Here is a 16607-nt window from a genome sequence, read left to right as displayed (position 1 = left end):
TTGAACGATCGTGTCGTTATCTGTATGTACAGGATCGGTGCTATACGATCGTTCGCAGATATCGTGCAGGATCGTTCGTCGTTCGTTTACAAACGATAATAATTGGAAGTGTGTACGTAGCTTTAATGTTCTGATCTCATTCATCCGTTTATTTAACAAGATTCACACCCACAAACACACCTCTTATACCAGCACACGAACTCATTAGCATTGCCCCACCCAGTCCCTCCCTCTTGGTGCCTCCCTCCCGCGGCTAGCGGGGGAACCTGGTGTCCCTTAGGACACCTGTGAGCCATTACTGTGGACAGCGGTTGATCAGCCACGAGATACTGGCACTAGAGGAAGGGCGGATATGTTTTATGTTTAGGACGCTATCTCCTTGCCTGTTTGAAACAGGAGCTCTATTTCTCAACCCCCCCTAGCGGGTTTTTATGCTGATCACACCTTTTTCACATTCTTTTTTTAATTTTGACATTGTAAGCCTTTCTGGTAAACCTTGCTCTTAATATTACTTTTATTACAGCAGAATTTTTTTTAATACTGACCTATACTTAGATCTATCCATTTTACTCTGTATGCTCAGGACTTTTTTTTGGAGTTAAACAGTAGTTACCCTGATAGTATGTATTCAAATAGTTTCCTATTAGCCTGCATGTGTTCTATATATTTTTCACATAGGTTTGATCATATGCAGCACTGCACAATTTAGGCATTTGTGGATAGTCTTTTTTCAAACCCTTTTTTTTTTACCCAATATGAACAATAATGGATTTTTCCATCACCATATTTATTATCATTCTTTAGAAACATCCACAGGTATCCATCTTCGGAATAATCCTTCTCGGAGCCATTTTGATGTATATGGTTCCAATCGAATCCGGGCTGTTGTCTTCTGCATTTATTTTTTGCAGTAGCACCATCTGCCTTCTTCCACCAGCAGATCACGCTACTTTATGTTATCATAACAACCCAGTAAGTCAAATTTTTATTATCATAAATATATTCACTTTCAAGCTTACAACACTGGAAAGCATTAATCAGAACACTTGTTTTGCTTTTTTGCATGTGTTGTAACATACACAGCTTTTTTGCATGTGTTGTAACATAGCCAGACAACTGGCTGTCTAGTAAGCAAGGAATATGCCTATTAATGTGACACCCAGGGACGCCTTTACTTTGAATGTTTTTTAGCCAAGTTTGTTTTCTTTGGGATTCACACCAATTACTAAAACGTGGTTCCTGGATTCTTACACAAGAAAAATATACAGCCCAATTACCAATATACCATGGACAAATTTTATTCTATTTGGTCGCCTTGGATGAACACATGCCAATCCTTGTCTCAAGACCCTGAGTTGTATTCCTTATAACTAGTCATCTTATACTCTTCTGTCACCCTCTTGTGATCCCGTCACACAAAATTTTTTTATTTTATTTATTTTTGTTTTTAAAATTTCCCCTTTCTCCTACCTTTCCTCTTACCCCAATTTATCCATATTTACCTCCCTATGTATCCTAATTCCTCCTAACAATATCCTCTTAAAGTTAAGACAAATACTGTTAATTCTTTCATTCCACAATATGCATATTCTTACAGTATATTTAAAGATAACAAGCTCAGGCATAAAATGTCTTTCTTATAACATATGCGATTGTATAATCTATCAAGTTTCCAATGCTTGTATAAGATCTGTTTTCTTTACTGTAAAATTAAATATAAATCTATTCTATTTGTAACGCCTCTATTTACGATAAATTTGTTTGCAAAGATGAGGCTAACAATAAGAAGCATTTCAAAAAGTTACATCAATGCATACCATACAAGCATACTTACTTAATGAATCCCCCCTCCAGAGATATGTTACTCTAATTCTGTCATAAGGCGTCCATTTGCAACAAATACCAGGAAACCAACTACAAGTTGGCCACTCGCTGGTACAGGACACCGGTGAAGCTTGCTAAGATTTTCCCAGGGTCAGATAGCACCTGCTGGAGATGTGGCGACACACAGGGTACGCTACTGCATGTTTTCTGGGAATGCTCAAAATTGCAATTATATTGGCGTTCGGTAGCTAATATTATCTTAAAGCTTACAGAAGTGGATATAAGGGGCAATCCGGCCCTGGCACTTCTTTATGTTTCGGACATGTCCCGCAGGTGCTATAGTAACTCTTTCCTGAGACACCTTCTCAATGCAGCTAAGGCCTGTATCCCAGCCTTATGGAAGAATACTGCCCCTCCGACGGTAGTACATTGGTTGCAAAGGGTTGCTGATATATATCACATGGAGGATATGATTGCCACTGACGCTAAGAAAGCGGAAAAATTTGCACAGACTTGGTACCACTGGATCCACTTTATCACTACTGAGGAATATTGCCGTTTGTTACAACCAACCCCCTAGATACCTGAGCATTCTGGGATGGATGCCTAATTGCATTCTGCCACTGTTTCAGAGAAGTGATTGATTCTATAGCTGGTCAATGCCCCCTCCCCCCCCCCCCCTTCTTCCCTTTTTCTCTTTCTTAGTTAATTTGTTTGTTCTTCTTTTATTTTTCTTTTCTTATAAAAATGTTTTTAAAAACCTTAAGATATCATGGTTCCTGCTACTGATACAGCACAACGGGTTGGTTACAATGTTTGTATTTCTATGCGGTTGGCCGTTAAGCCACAAGCTTGAAGATATGTATTGTTAGAACCTAACCTTGCTGTATGTTCTTTTTTGAACTGTATGTTACGACCACTTCATTTTCTTTTCTCTGTATGTACCTTGATATCTTTTATTAAAAATAATTAAAAAAAAATGAATCCCCCCCTCCAAACCAGTCTAGGTAAAATAATAATAATGAAAATGCATATGTATTTCTATACATTTAAATGTATTTTAACATACACACACACACGTGAAATCACTAAATGTTCCTTGATACATGTACTATAACATCTTTGCCAACAATCCTTTTTGGCAAATATTTGATTTCTCTAAAGCCAAACTATAATGAAATTTGAATCCGATCCAAAATGCTTGGTCATATTTTATTACAGTCATACTATTGTGTGATGACATATTATAAAGTGCTAAAAAAGAGTACCACTTACCCAAAAAGAGATGAAGCATTAAAAATTAAAACGGACCTGTATTTGACTTTAGATGCGCACAGAACAAGAGCAGGTGTGTGCTTATTAATTGCTATGACCTCACCATTGACAGAGCTTAACAGATCATGCTGAATTGCGCAGCTGAAAACTAATCACCTTAATTGGCGTATTCTCAACCCCATTGCTTATTTATCAAAGCAGGAATCCGGCTGACAAGTGTAGGCGAGTGCACTAGCATTTGGCTCCGGCTCACGGAAATACGCTTCGTTTATCGGCGCGTATTTACGTGCAGCGAGCTCGCTTGATAAATCAGGGCCATTGGATCATTGCCTTCTACTGAAGTCCATCTGCAATTGTAAAAGTCACTGGTGCCTTTTCAGACTCCTTCCCCATGTTAAATGCCATGCAACAAGGTTGCCCCTCTCTATCCTCACAGAGAGACAGATAGAGAGGAAAAAAAAAAAAAAAACAAATAGAAAAATTTAGGAGGAGGCTGAATTTAATAAGGGGCTGTGTAATTGTTAGAAATAATCATAATTTTTCATTAGAAATATAGCTAGAGAATGTATGAGCAATGTCAATGAAAGATAAGTGAAGAGTTGTATACTTATTTTTAATGCTATCTATGTAAGAATATGAGGAATCTCTATTTCTGCATGAGAATCTAGGATTCGAGTTTCTAATGGAACAGATGTCATTGCTGGGTAATCTCGTTTCACTCATGTTTTCAACAAGTAGTAGAGTAAATCTATATTTATTATTACCTTTTTAAGTATATATGGTAATAGGTAAGCATAATGTAATCTATATCCAATGTATGTCAATACTAAACTTATGTATAAGAGGAGTGACTCTTGAGGGTGTGGTTAGAGAATGAACCATTGTTATCTCTCATGAACTGATCTGTATCATCAATCAGGTTATATCCTCATATGTTTTCTTTTTATTTACTTTGTGAACTAGCTTACCATTTTGAATACTTTTTATTTATTGACGGAAGACTTCTCCAGCACACATATTTTATTCACTAAAACCTTCTTCTTCTGAAAATTACTATTTTTATCACTAATATATTGACACTTAATAAATACTGTGTAATATTATTAATAATAACCCCAAACAAAGGGAAATAAAAAAAATTAGGAAATCTAGGAAAGGGATCCTGTGACAACCCTGACCATTCATAACAAGAGAGAATAATTTAGCGTGTGTATTTAGCCTTAGAAGGAAGTGAGAGTAGAAAAACACACACACAAGTTAAAAACTTGAGTCTACAAATTGAAAATAGCCTTTAAAATATCTGCAAGTAATATACAAATTGTAACTGGGATAACAAGTGCTAGCAAGGTTGAAGTTTTTCTGCACAGTGTGCACAAATAGAGAAGCAGCTCCAGCATGGATATTACTGTGACAGATATGAGCAAGTTGCTTTTCTGGAATGCAATACTGAGAAAATTTATATTCTTAAGAAGTCTTTTGTTCACTGAGCAGGCAGTTATTAAGATAGATGTGAAGTAAGGCTACATACACACGCCTAATCGTTCACGATTGTTTCCAGCGACAAACGACTGAGAGATGAATAAACAAGTGCTGTACATACAGCAACACTCTGTTTAATAAAGAAGGGAGGGGGGAGAACAGGGGAGCAAAACCCCACTGCGCTTTCCTCCCTTCATTTTCTGTCATTCATAGATCCGACAGGACAGATCCATGAACAATGTCAGATGACCTCTGTACACATGACAGCTCATATCAGCCGACAATCATCTGATGCTTGTACGTCAGGAAGGTCAGTTAGGGAGCTGGATTACTATAGTTATAATAAAATAAAAGTTATAATAGAAAAGGAAGGTCAGCCTGTGTTTTGTACAGGCTGATCCATATGATAATCCATCTACAATTTCCTAAGATTAATTTCCTTTAAATCAGAAGTAGTTGGAATTTAAATTTCTTACTTTTGCGATGTTCGTCTGAGGCGCTCTGTGTCACTGTCCCTCTTCTGTTTGGCAATATTCACCAGGTAGTTCTCTTTTTGGACAGCCTCCCATGTTAGCATCCTGCTGTCTAGAGGCTCCTTTAGTTCCAACACTACAAAACAAGATGCTCCTTACTGGTAAGCACAAGTCTAACCCAAGAGACCCCAGACATACCTGATTTTTTTCACTAGTTTTTCTTTAGGAACCTACACACAGATATCACAACAGATTTAAATTTTTTAATAGTTTTTATGTTTTATTTTCAAGACTGCAATTATATTGCCAATAGATAAATAGAATTCCCATATTTAATTTCTTCTGCTTCCTCCTGCCCCCTCCCTTACGGTATTAGCAGTGACCATGTATTACACAGACTCTGACCTGTTGCCTGGCATATATATATATATATATATATATATATATATATATATTATTACCAACTGTTTTTCTCTCTTAATGGCCTGTACAAAGCCAGCATATTCTAATGATTTTTAAAATTTCTGTAAGCAATCACTTACTAAAATGTCTGATCTTTTGTGACTCCACCTTGCGGATCTTGCGCTTAATAAACGTGTGAATGTGGCTGATGATGATGAACGGTGGAGCCAGTGCTGGGCGGTTGTGGTACTCCACAATTAGGTTGTAACGCTGGAATTTCCAGTAGATATCACTGTTGCCTTGTACTTTAGAGAAGGTATAGCTGTAAAATGAAGGGTGAAGGTGATAAAGCACAGTACTGTAGAAGAGATGATTATTTAAAGGAGCAAAGTCTGATGCTAAGTGTTCTGCGCTTAAAAAGACTCAGCCGATATGCAAACAGAATGATTTCCTACCCAACAACCTTAGGGGGCACATTACTACTGACAGCCTATGATAATGACTACTAAATTTTTTAAACCTTTACTTTTTGTCCAGTAAAATAGACAGCACAGTGCAACAGTCTGTAACAGAAAAAAAGCTAATGCATTGTAAAGATCTTTTGGGTTCAAAATAACTTTACTGGCATGGTGTACAACAGTTCCTTATAGGTATTATATTTTATTGAATATTTTTGTATTATGAAAACTAAATAAATAATAGTTATATATTAGTAGTAGAGTATTGAACTAGGCTAGTCATGCAAATTTTCTTCTGTATGCATATTATGGGTCTAGATCAGGCATGGACAAACTATGGCCCACCTGTGAGTAAATTCCCCTGCATAAGGGGATCTTTCATTTAGAACAGAAGTGGGATCGATTTACATTACTTACCAAAGTATTTGATGCTGGATCTAATTTTTTTTTGTGGGGTTTTAAAAAAAGGTTTTATTTTTAATAATTTTTAATAAATAACAAGGTTTTATTTTTAATAATTTTTTTATGGTTTGAGTACTGTAGTTATTTATTTTAAACTGTTTCTGTGAGGGATACTATTGTACTTCTGTACTCATTTGTTTAGGCGAGGGGGGGGGATATCTGGGGGTCCCTTTATTAACCCCCTGAGCGGTAACCCCGAGTGACTCGGGTTAGAAAAAAAAGATGCTGAAAGTGATAACCCCCGAGTCACACTCAGGATAGCTAAAACAGTGATTAGTAATAGTAAAAAGAACCTTATCTGATCCGCCGGCGTCCTCCTTCGTCCTTCGCGCCTCCTCGCTTCCTTCGGCCGCCATCCTCTGCAGCTGATGAGTCACCGGGAGTTCCCGGTAATGTCAGTGCTTACAGACGTTGCGTTGGGGGCGCGGCAGGAATTTCAAATCTATTTGTATTGCATTCAATACAAAATAACTGTATTGAATGCTATACATTGGATTTATATGTTTAAAAGCAATACATTGTTTTCCATGAAAACTTATTTTACAGTATAATATAATAGTATGTGTATAATATATATTTTTTTTATTTAATTTATTGTTTTGACATGATTTTGTGTTTCAAATTTTAATATACTCATAATATTATATTATACTGTAAAATAAATTTTCATGAAAAACAATGTACTGCTTTTATAAACCCAGACAGAAATTAACCACCCAGGACGTTAAACTGGGTTTTCAGGCTCCAGATTATGCACCTAACCAACAAACCCCCATATCCTGGTTTATCAAGTTACATTTGGTCTTCTCATGAGCAACCATATGTACAACCATATGAGCAACCATATTTTAGTGATAGAAAGTACCGTATACTACCCCCATTGTGTTACAATAAAAATAATAGCGGGGGCAATGTACAAAGCCACAGGGTATCAAGCCTTCTAGGAATCAAGTCTTCATGTGTTACATAGTTTCAAAGCTTATTCGGATGAAAAAATACAATCAAGTTAAACTACTAGGGAAATTAACATATCCCAGATGTGTGTATAAAGAAAAACTCTTTGTAACTACCAATACAAAATGTCTTATTTGATAATATAGCAGAGTGTGAAAGTATACAAATTCACAAATAACATAGTACACAAACTTGTACTGAGCCCGAAACATACTTCACATGGCTAGTTGCTAATTATGTGTAGAAACACCAGCAAGCACAAGATTGCGCATTCAAAGCATACACACAGAATCAGAGCTGTCAGTGGGTAAATCATGTGCATATGCTTTCAGGAGAGGTTCTGCAAATACATCTGAAGACAATCCTACTAAGCAGGAACTTCGCATCAGCTGTAATAATGCCCTGAACCATCAGGGGGACACTGCACTGTACGAACACCAACAGCTAAAAGCCTCAGAGAAAGGAAAGGACACCACAATAGTGTAAAACTGTTTACCAGTATACAAAGAACACACTGAATACTGAATCCTAAGTAGCAGCAAGCACCTCAAAATTCATTAGCATGGAGAAAAGGAGAAACATGTTGCACAAAATGGCTCTCCCCTGATGCATTTCACCTAATGAAGCGTCTTCATTGTGATCACTGGTCTTTCAACACATGATTAGTAATATTCGCCCTGTGGGGTATGTTTTGAGCTCAATTAAATTTTGTGTGCTATGTTTATATGCAGATTTTGATACTTTGACAATCTGCTGTATCATACTTCCCAACATTTGAAAGTGGTAAAAAGGGATAAAGAAAGAGGCAGCAATGCTCTTCACATATTGCAGCAAATAGTGGGTGTGGTCCAGAGGGTGGAGCAAAGTTAATTCATAAAAACAAGCAAAACAGTTTCCATGTTTTAAAACAGTGTTTAGGAGGGATGAAGAATTCAGTTGTGAATTGCAGCAACTTTTTAAATGCAATGCATTTCACAGAAACACTTGTTTTATCAGACTTTTTACATTATAGCATTATAAGTTTGATGAAGCCTATTACTGAATTTGTTTTTTTATCACAGAACAGTTTTTATCAACAAGAAATTGTTGATTAAGCATGTGGTAAACGTAGTGACAAAATAGATGGAGTTGCATATCGGGATGCATAATACAGGTATTTATTGGAGTCCGCTATAGCCACCATATAGCCCCCCCCCCCCACCCCACAGAAGACATAGAGAATCAACTACTTATACAGATAGAAAGGGCTGCACAGGCTGGGACAGTGGTAGTGATGGGTGATTTTAACTAACCTGACATTGACTGGCACTGGCACTACATAAAAGGGCAAAAAAACAAAACATGTAAAAGGGCATCAAATGTGCAAAACTTTAAAATGAAAGGAGGGCAAACCCCAATTTTTAAAAAAATATTCATATAGCAAAAAGATCAGATGTGAGCATGTAGGCCCCTTAAAGGATGTCTTGGGGTTGGTAACTGGGTATAAAGAAAAGGGGGATTTACTAAACAATTGTTTTTAGCCCTTTGTGCACAAAGGAAATTGGCAGAGCTCAAGTCCAAAATACAAATAGCAATGTAACAGCCTTAAACAAGCCACATTAGCTCAAAATTGATATGATTGAGAAACAGTTGGACAAAATTAAGGTTGACAAAGCACCAGGACCTGACGGATTACATCCACATGTTCTCAAAAAGCTGAGCTCCATTATTTCAAAGCCATTGTTTCTAACTTTTAGAAACTCTAATCACTGGCATGGTACCAATAAATTGGCATAAGGCCAATGTGGTATCTATCATTAAAAAGGTAGCAAAGTCATTACCAAGTAACTCCAGGCTAGTAAGTTTAACTTCAATAGTTGGAAAGATTCTAGTGAGTTTGATAAAGAACCTAGTGTTTAACATATTTGATCATTAGAGTACATCATTACATCTAATGATAAAGTGTTTGGGATTAAAAGTACAATTTCTGTGTTTGGTAATGAAACCAAATTATGAAATGGAATTAGGTCCATACAGAAAGTCTATAATCTACTAATAGACCTGGATGTACTGTTTGATCGGGCAGCAAAGTGGCAAATGACATACAATATCTAAAGCTAGAAAAGTTTTATTTTGTATTAAAAAAGGAATAGACTGCAGTGATTGAGACACAATCCTTTCCCTGTACAAAGCATCAGACCTCATCTGGAATGTGCAGTTCTATTTTGGGCACCAGTTCACAAAAAGGTTATTATGGAATTGGAGAGAATGCAGAGAAGGGCAACTAAACTAATAAAAGGAATGGAGGAGCTCAGCTATGAGGAGAGATTAGCTGAACTGAATCTATTCTCCCTTGAGAAGAGATGTTTAAGGGGGGAATATGATCACCCTGTATAAATTAATATTATTCTTATTATTATTAATAATAAACAGGATTTTTATAGCGCCAACATATTACGCAGAGCTGTACATTAAATAGGGGTTGCAAATGACAGACGACTACAGACAGTGACACAGGAGGAGAGGACCCTGCCCCAAAGAGTTTACAATCTAGGAGATGGGGGAAGTAACACACAATAGGAGGATAGATATGTAGTGGTAGGAAGTAGCGACAGTATCAAAAGACAGAAGAAGATGGGTAGCCAAGTTTAAAAAAATGGGTTTTGAGTGCCCTTTTAAATGGACAGAAAGTAGAAGAAAGCTGCATATGACGAGCATGAACATTCCTGAGTTCCAGAGCAGCTCTAGAAAAGTCTTGGAGCTGTGCGTGTGATGAGGTTATGAGTGAGGAAGTCAGTAGTAGGTCATTGGAGGAGTTATAAGCTAGAGGAGTATTTTTTTTACCAGGTCAGAAAGGTAAGTGGGATAAAAACTGTGGAGGGTTTTAAAGGCAAAGCACAGAAGGTTGAATTTAATTCTAAGGTGAAATGGAAGCCAATGAACCGAACCACAAAGAAATGCAGCAGAAGAAGAGCAGTGAGGAGAATGGATGAGCCTGGTTGAAGCATTCATAGTAGATTGTAGAGGAGAGAGTCGGGTTAGTGGAATACCAGAGAGGAGGATGGTAAAGTAGTCCAGACTAGTGAAAAAAAGTGTGTGTACAAAGAGTTTGGAGGTCTCTGGGGACAGGTAGGGGTGGATTTTGGAGATGTTGCGTAGATGAAAGTGACAGGACTGGGAAATGTTCTGAATATGGGGGGGTAAAAGGGAAGGCAGACTCAAAGGTGACGTCAAGACAACGTGCCTGAGGGGAGGGATGAAAACAGTGTTTGAGATGGCTGACAAGCAGCATGAGACCTTATCCAGGACTGAGGGAGTCAAATTCAGGGGTGGACCGATAGATTTGAGTGTCATCAGCATACAGATGGTACTGTAAGCCAAAGGAGGATATGAGACGACCGAGGGAGGAGGTGTACAGAGAAAAGAGAACAGGTCCAAGGACTGACCCTTGGGGAACACCAACAGGGAGGAGAGTAGAAACTACCATTAAAAGAAACTTGAAAAGAGCGGTCAGACAGATAGGAAGCAAACCAAGAGATAGTAGTGTCACTGATACCAATGGAGTGCATGATTTGTATTAGAAGGGGTGAGCAACAGTGTCAAAAGAGGAGAAGATCAAGGAGGAGGGAAAAGTTGCCTTGAGACTTAGCTCTGATGAGGTCATTGGTCACTTTAGAAGGGGCTGTTTTGGTGGAATGGGCAGCTCGAAAGCCAGACTGGAGAGGGTCAAAGAGGGTTGGTGCTCAGTTAATCGGCAAGTCTTTTGTAGACAAGGTGCTCAAGAAGTTTGGAAACATATGGGAGAAGATTTCTTTAGGATAGGGAGAATACCGGCATGTTTGAAATCAGAGGGGTAGATAGCAGTTGAAAGGGAGAAGTTGAATAGTTTGGTTGATTTACAGGTGGAAGGGGTGAATATGGTTGGAGTGGCCCGGTGAGCAAAGACATTGTGTCTGATTTTGTCAATTTTATCTCTAAAGTCGGTAAACATATAAATCGTGCATATAGAGAACTCTCTTCTCAACTATTCACTTTCAGATCGTTACAAAGAACAAGGGGGCACTCTGCGTCTGGAGTTTAAGCTCAGGATAAGAAAGGGATTCTTCACTGTAAGGTCTGTAAATGTGGAATAGGCTCCCTCAGGAAGTAGGAAGTAGTTTCTGCTACTACTATAGATTGCTTTAAGAAAAAGCTGGATTTTTTTTAGAAGCACAGAAAATAACTGGGTATTAAAGCTTTAAAGTAAAGATAACAGAGACTGTTGATCCAAGGAACAACCGCTTCCCTCACAGGATCACAAAGGATTTTTTTTTTTTTACCTTTTGGAGCAATTAGAACCAGGGATTATTTTTTTGTTATTCTATCCTTTGGATCAACAATGTCCATAGGGTTTTATATCTGGGTGGTATGTTTATTTGCCTAGTGGTTGAACTTGATGGACTTATGTCTTTTTTCAACCTGACTTACCATGTAACTATGTGAAAAAGATGGTAGGAGCTCAGCTATGAGGACAGATTAGTTGAACTGAATCTATTCTACCTTTGAGAAGTAAGGATTTGATCACCATATATAAAAAATGGTCCATATACAGAACTTGCTTCTCAATTTTTAACTTTAAGGTCATTACAAAGGACACTTGGGCACTCTCTGCGTCTGGAGGAAAATAAATTGAATCTACTGATAATGAATTGATTCTTCATAGTAAGTGTAAAAATGTAGAATAGGCTCCCTCAGGAAGTAGTTGGATGCTTTTCTAGAAGCACATAATTTACTGTTGATAGGGACTGTTGATCCAAGGAACATTTGCATGCCTCACAGGATCAGGCAGGAAATTTGAATCAGGGTTTTTTTCCTTCCTTTTGACCAACTATGTCTATAGGGTATTTATCGGCGATATGTTTATTTTCCTAGTGCTTGAATCTGATGGTCTTTTTCAACCTATGTAATTTTGTAAGCAGATGTTTTTGTGAAATGTGTCACTTAGGTGTAGGTACCACAAGGTACCATCCTTTTAAAACTGTTTAAAGTATAAAAGTAATGGTGAGACAACTGGCTACATATCTGGAAACAATTGAATGACCTGTGCAACGATACCAATATTTAGAGTATATCTCTCTAATTTGAATTATTTCTAACTTTGTATTTTTTGTATATTTTTCTGCCAATTTATTACCATAACATTGTCGTCAAAAAGTAGTTTCTGTTGTAAATGAGAAATCAGTTATGCCCCACTGCATTGTTGCTCCTTTGCCACCAACACATGTTTAGAACATATATTGTCTGTTCTTGACCTGAGAATTTGTACAGTTTCTTTTTTTGGTCCAATGATTATGATAAAGATTTTAAAACAATAGATAAATAGCCTCTCACACAGCACAATTTAAAAAATCTAAAGCATGCTGACTTTCTCCAAATGTCATCCAGCAGTGAACTGTCTGCTTAAAAAAAACAACAACATTTATTTAAAATTACCCCTATATATACACAAGAGTTACCTGAACATGGCAATCAACAGATTTAGCAAGAGGATGTTGGCAACAAGCAGGAATACAACTAGAAGCAGAATTACAAGCCAGTTGGCAAATGTATTAGGACATGGAGGTAATATCTCATTCATGATAGCAATGGGATCATCTGTGCAGTTGTCAATTGAAAGCTTTCCAGCTAAAAAAAAAAAAAGAGAGAAAAAAAAAGTATAGTTATGGACTTGTTTGTTTATAGCAAAAGAAATATATGGTATTTTATGACAGGAACAGAAAGGTGACAATGTTAATGGACAAAAATTAGCACATGGTCGAGTGAGGAATTCTATTCACCAATGTGGTCCAGTATGTGCACAAGATTGCGATGCCATTCATTAATTGGTATTGTCACTGGTATTGTCATTGATTAGTGTCTACCTTCTACTCTTATTTGTGATGAATGCCCGTGAAACTGGATAAGCACTGGGAGCAATCAAGGTAAAGCACACTTATACTAAGCAGCTCAGCTGAGTGCCAAGGTGTATATTATGCTGGTTTAAATATATGTAATGTGTGTGTCCTCTTACTGTATCCCAACTAAACCACAAGCAATGGGCAGGGGTGAGGAGAAGAAAATTTAGCATTGGTACCAAAAGTCCAGAATGACAGATGGGGTTCAAAACAAACATATACTCAACAAGTTATTTTTGCACTCTAATCTAAAGAGCTTATTATTGTAGCCTAATAGTGATTTTAATATGATTGTTTTTTACCATCCATTTTATCCAGTTCAATTTGACCAAAGATCTGCAGGTAGGGCCGGTAGAAGACACGGCGAAAAATCCAGCCCAAACGCATATCGTTGGGGTGTAGGAGACCCTCTGTGGCAACTCCATAAGCAATCAGCCAGACTCCCAGAAAGAAAAGGAAAAAGAAGACATCCTTCATCTGCAGGTAGAAAAAAATAAAAGGGTGATCTATGTACATTTCAAGGATTTAAACAACTTCTGTTACAGATTCCTACCCCCCACCCCATTGCTCAACATTGCTGGACATCGTCAATATTTCCAATTTAAACACTGTCTTTATATTTCTATTATATTATATAATATTCACGGATATCTTGTTTTCTTTTCAGGTAACTTTGTGGATAAAAAAAGTGGTAGGTGTCTCCTTTTTGCAAATTGAGACCACTGTGATCCCACTTACCATTTTTCTAACAATAATGATTTTGGGCCCCAGCTGTTTGTTCACAGCAAAAATATGGATGAGCCGAAGTGTAAAAACCATAAAATCAAAGCAGAGGATGGTCCGTCCTGACTCGTATGAGGTTTCAAACATTCTGCAAAAAAGAAACAAGGATCATTATGAAGCTAACCACACAAGCCAATCTGTCCTGAAATATGCTGGAATGTTAAAATTATTTGAAATATGAGGGGAACATGGCACAGCAAATGATACAATGAAAAAGTGTTCACTGGAATAGTGTGTTTGTTCACAAATGCCAGAAATTTGTCAAGCAAAATAGTGAAATGATGCTCTCTTTTCAACAGAACAAATAGAAAAGGTGACAGTGTATGTCCTAATCTGAGAAGTACTCTAAAAAGACCTTGTTTTTCGGAAGTGTGAAGGTCCTGATTCATGCTGGATTGAGTTAATATGGGGGTGCATACTGCATCCCTTACACCCAAAGGGCCTAAATACTGTCCTGGTATAATGGCACTGGTGAAACAGCTAAATTGCAAAAATGCTATATTTTTCATATGCAGACTAATGTGTATTTTTTGACATGATTATTTTATCAAGTCGGTTACTTTTGCCTAAATAGACAGCACCTAATGTCCTATATATTACGCAATTTTCTATGGCTCATCAGTTCCATTGTCATCAACTGGCATAAAAAAAATATTTACATTTTTTCTCCTTTTTCTCTTTTTCCCCCTTTCTTTCTTTCTTTCTTTCTTTCTTTCTTTCTTTCTTTCTTTCTTTCCTTTCCTCACCCTTTAGTTTCCATATTGCCCTTGCTGTTATTATAGATAAGGTTTGAAACTTAATACCTCATTCAAGCCTGGATATTGGTTTGCTTTCAAAGAATAAATCCATTTACTTTCTCTTTGTAGGATCAATCTATCCCAATCGCCTCCTCTTGGGTCCTGCACAACTTTTTCCAGTGCTAAAAATCTAACTTCCTCAGTATTGAAGTTGTGCCGTGTGCCCATGTGGAGACTTAAGGGGGTGATCATTTTCCCATTTTTAATGGCATATATATGCACATAGATACGTTTCCTAAACTCCCTTCTTGTCTTAACCACATAAAAGAAACCACAACTACAAAATGCCAAAAATATGATGCCATTAGTTTTACAATGTACTACATATTTTAGCTTAGGAAGCATTTTGGATTGGTACTTCGAATTGATCCGTCTTTGTATAGATCCATGCACACTGTGTGCATTCACCACATGGATAGGTTCCCCCATTTCCTCTTTGTGCTGACTTTAGATTGATAAAACATTGTTTTTTGTTTTTTTTGCAAACATAGTTATTGTTGTTTTTTCCTTTGGTGTTGCTTTGGGGTCCCCCACACTCCCCTGAGGAAGCCTTGTTAGGCGAAACGTGTTGGAAAGGGAGACCCTTTCTGATTTCTGTACTCCTGTTTGCTTTTTAGATGTACAAAAAGTTGAATGGTACTGAAAGTATTATGATACAATCCATATAAAATATTCAAATACTGTTTTTATCTAACATTTTTTAACATTTACAATTCAATAAGAATTTCTGTTCTATATTAGAAAGTTCATGATTGCCTTATAAAAGCCTCTCCTTTTCTTCTTTCTTCTTTATTTTGTCCCACTTTATTTTGTCACATCATTTGGTTGAAGCCGGAGGCTAGGCACATTTTGGTGATATCAAGGTCAATATTAACTTTCCCTTCTCAATGGAAAACTCACCATTAAGTTTATTCATATTTGGCTTTGGAACCAAGTAGCTTAGAACTAAGTGGGGTTTATAAAAAACACAAAGTGAAGAACAGACATCTATATACTGTAAGTAGCCTAAAAGGAAGAACACATAGACAGAAGAGTGTCACAAAGATTGTAGTGTAATTATTTACAGTAAAAAGTGTAGAACATACATTACAAGTGATTCCAACCTGTTCTAGGACATGAGATTTTTTTAGAATCATACATTATACAAAAACACTCCTATTGGTGTAAAGATATTATCTAATTCAGTCCATAAAAAGAATATGGTTACTTGAAACAGGGCAAATGCAGTCCTTAAGTTTCTTAATCCCGGCACGTTTCACCTTATTGGCTTCCTCAGGGAAACTTGAGACCGATAAACTGTGGTTGTTGAATGTACAGGAGTGTGATTAACAGATAGTCTCTAGGTTAAGGACATCTGACATACAGATGACTCCTAGATAGGAACGGGGGCTTTCATGCTCGCTCGTGTGTAAGACGGAGGCTGGAGAGGTGGAAGGGGGCAGTTTGCATGGCTTGCAGAATAAATTTATTGTTAAACACAGCTGAGGTTGTGGGTGATCTTAGGGGGGTGAGCTCTTTTTGAAAGCTCTTGTAAATCTTTAATGACCAAGACAAACCCTGCAGTTGTTTCTTTATGCATAACAAAGTACAGCTTGCTCTAGAAGTTAATGAATGTCTAGGCTCCATAAAGTTTTTTTTTTGCTTTGTTATTTTTGCTTATTTTGCGATTAACTCACAGTGAGGATTTTATAGAGTAACTGACACCATGCTGCCTATTAATATGTTGAGATAAACATCTGTCCTAATTGCATTTATTAAAAAAATCTTCCAACTTACATACAAATTTAA

The 16607-nt window shown here is 37.1% G+C and overlaps 1 protein-coding gene across 2 annotated transcripts in view; it reads right to left on the bottom strand.

Annotated features, from left to right (window-relative positions):
- The window catches only part of TRPM4 (transient receptor potential cation channel subfamily M member 4), a 260833-nt gene that overhangs the window by 42020 nt on the left and 202206 nt on the right, over positions 1–16607 (bottom strand). For both annotated transcript variants that reach the window (XM_072425747.1, XM_072425748.1), the window contains exons 18-22: positions 13978–14110; positions 13542–13716; positions 12802–12970; positions 5594–5775; positions 5055–5187 (exon numbers count right to left, since the gene is read on the bottom strand). In XM_072425747.1, the coding sequence (XP_072281848.1) occupies positions 5055–5187; positions 5594–5775; positions 12802–12970; positions 13542–13716; positions 13978–14110 (792 nt within the window). The remainder of the gene's footprint in view (positions 1–5054; positions 5188–5593; positions 5776–12801; positions 12971–13541; positions 13717–13977; positions 14111–16607) is intronic.

The sequence above is a fragment of the Pyxicephalus adspersus genome, chromosome 11 (genome assembly GCF_032062135.1).
Source record: "Pyxicephalus adspersus chromosome 11, UCB_Pads_2.0, whole genome shotgun sequence".
NCBI classification, from domain to species: domain Eukaryota; kingdom Metazoa; phylum Chordata; class Amphibia; order Anura; family Pyxicephalidae; genus Pyxicephalus; species Pyxicephalus adspersus.
The sequence above is the reverse complement of the archived record's forward strand: the minus strand, read 5'-3'. Positions and strand labels throughout refer to the sequence as shown.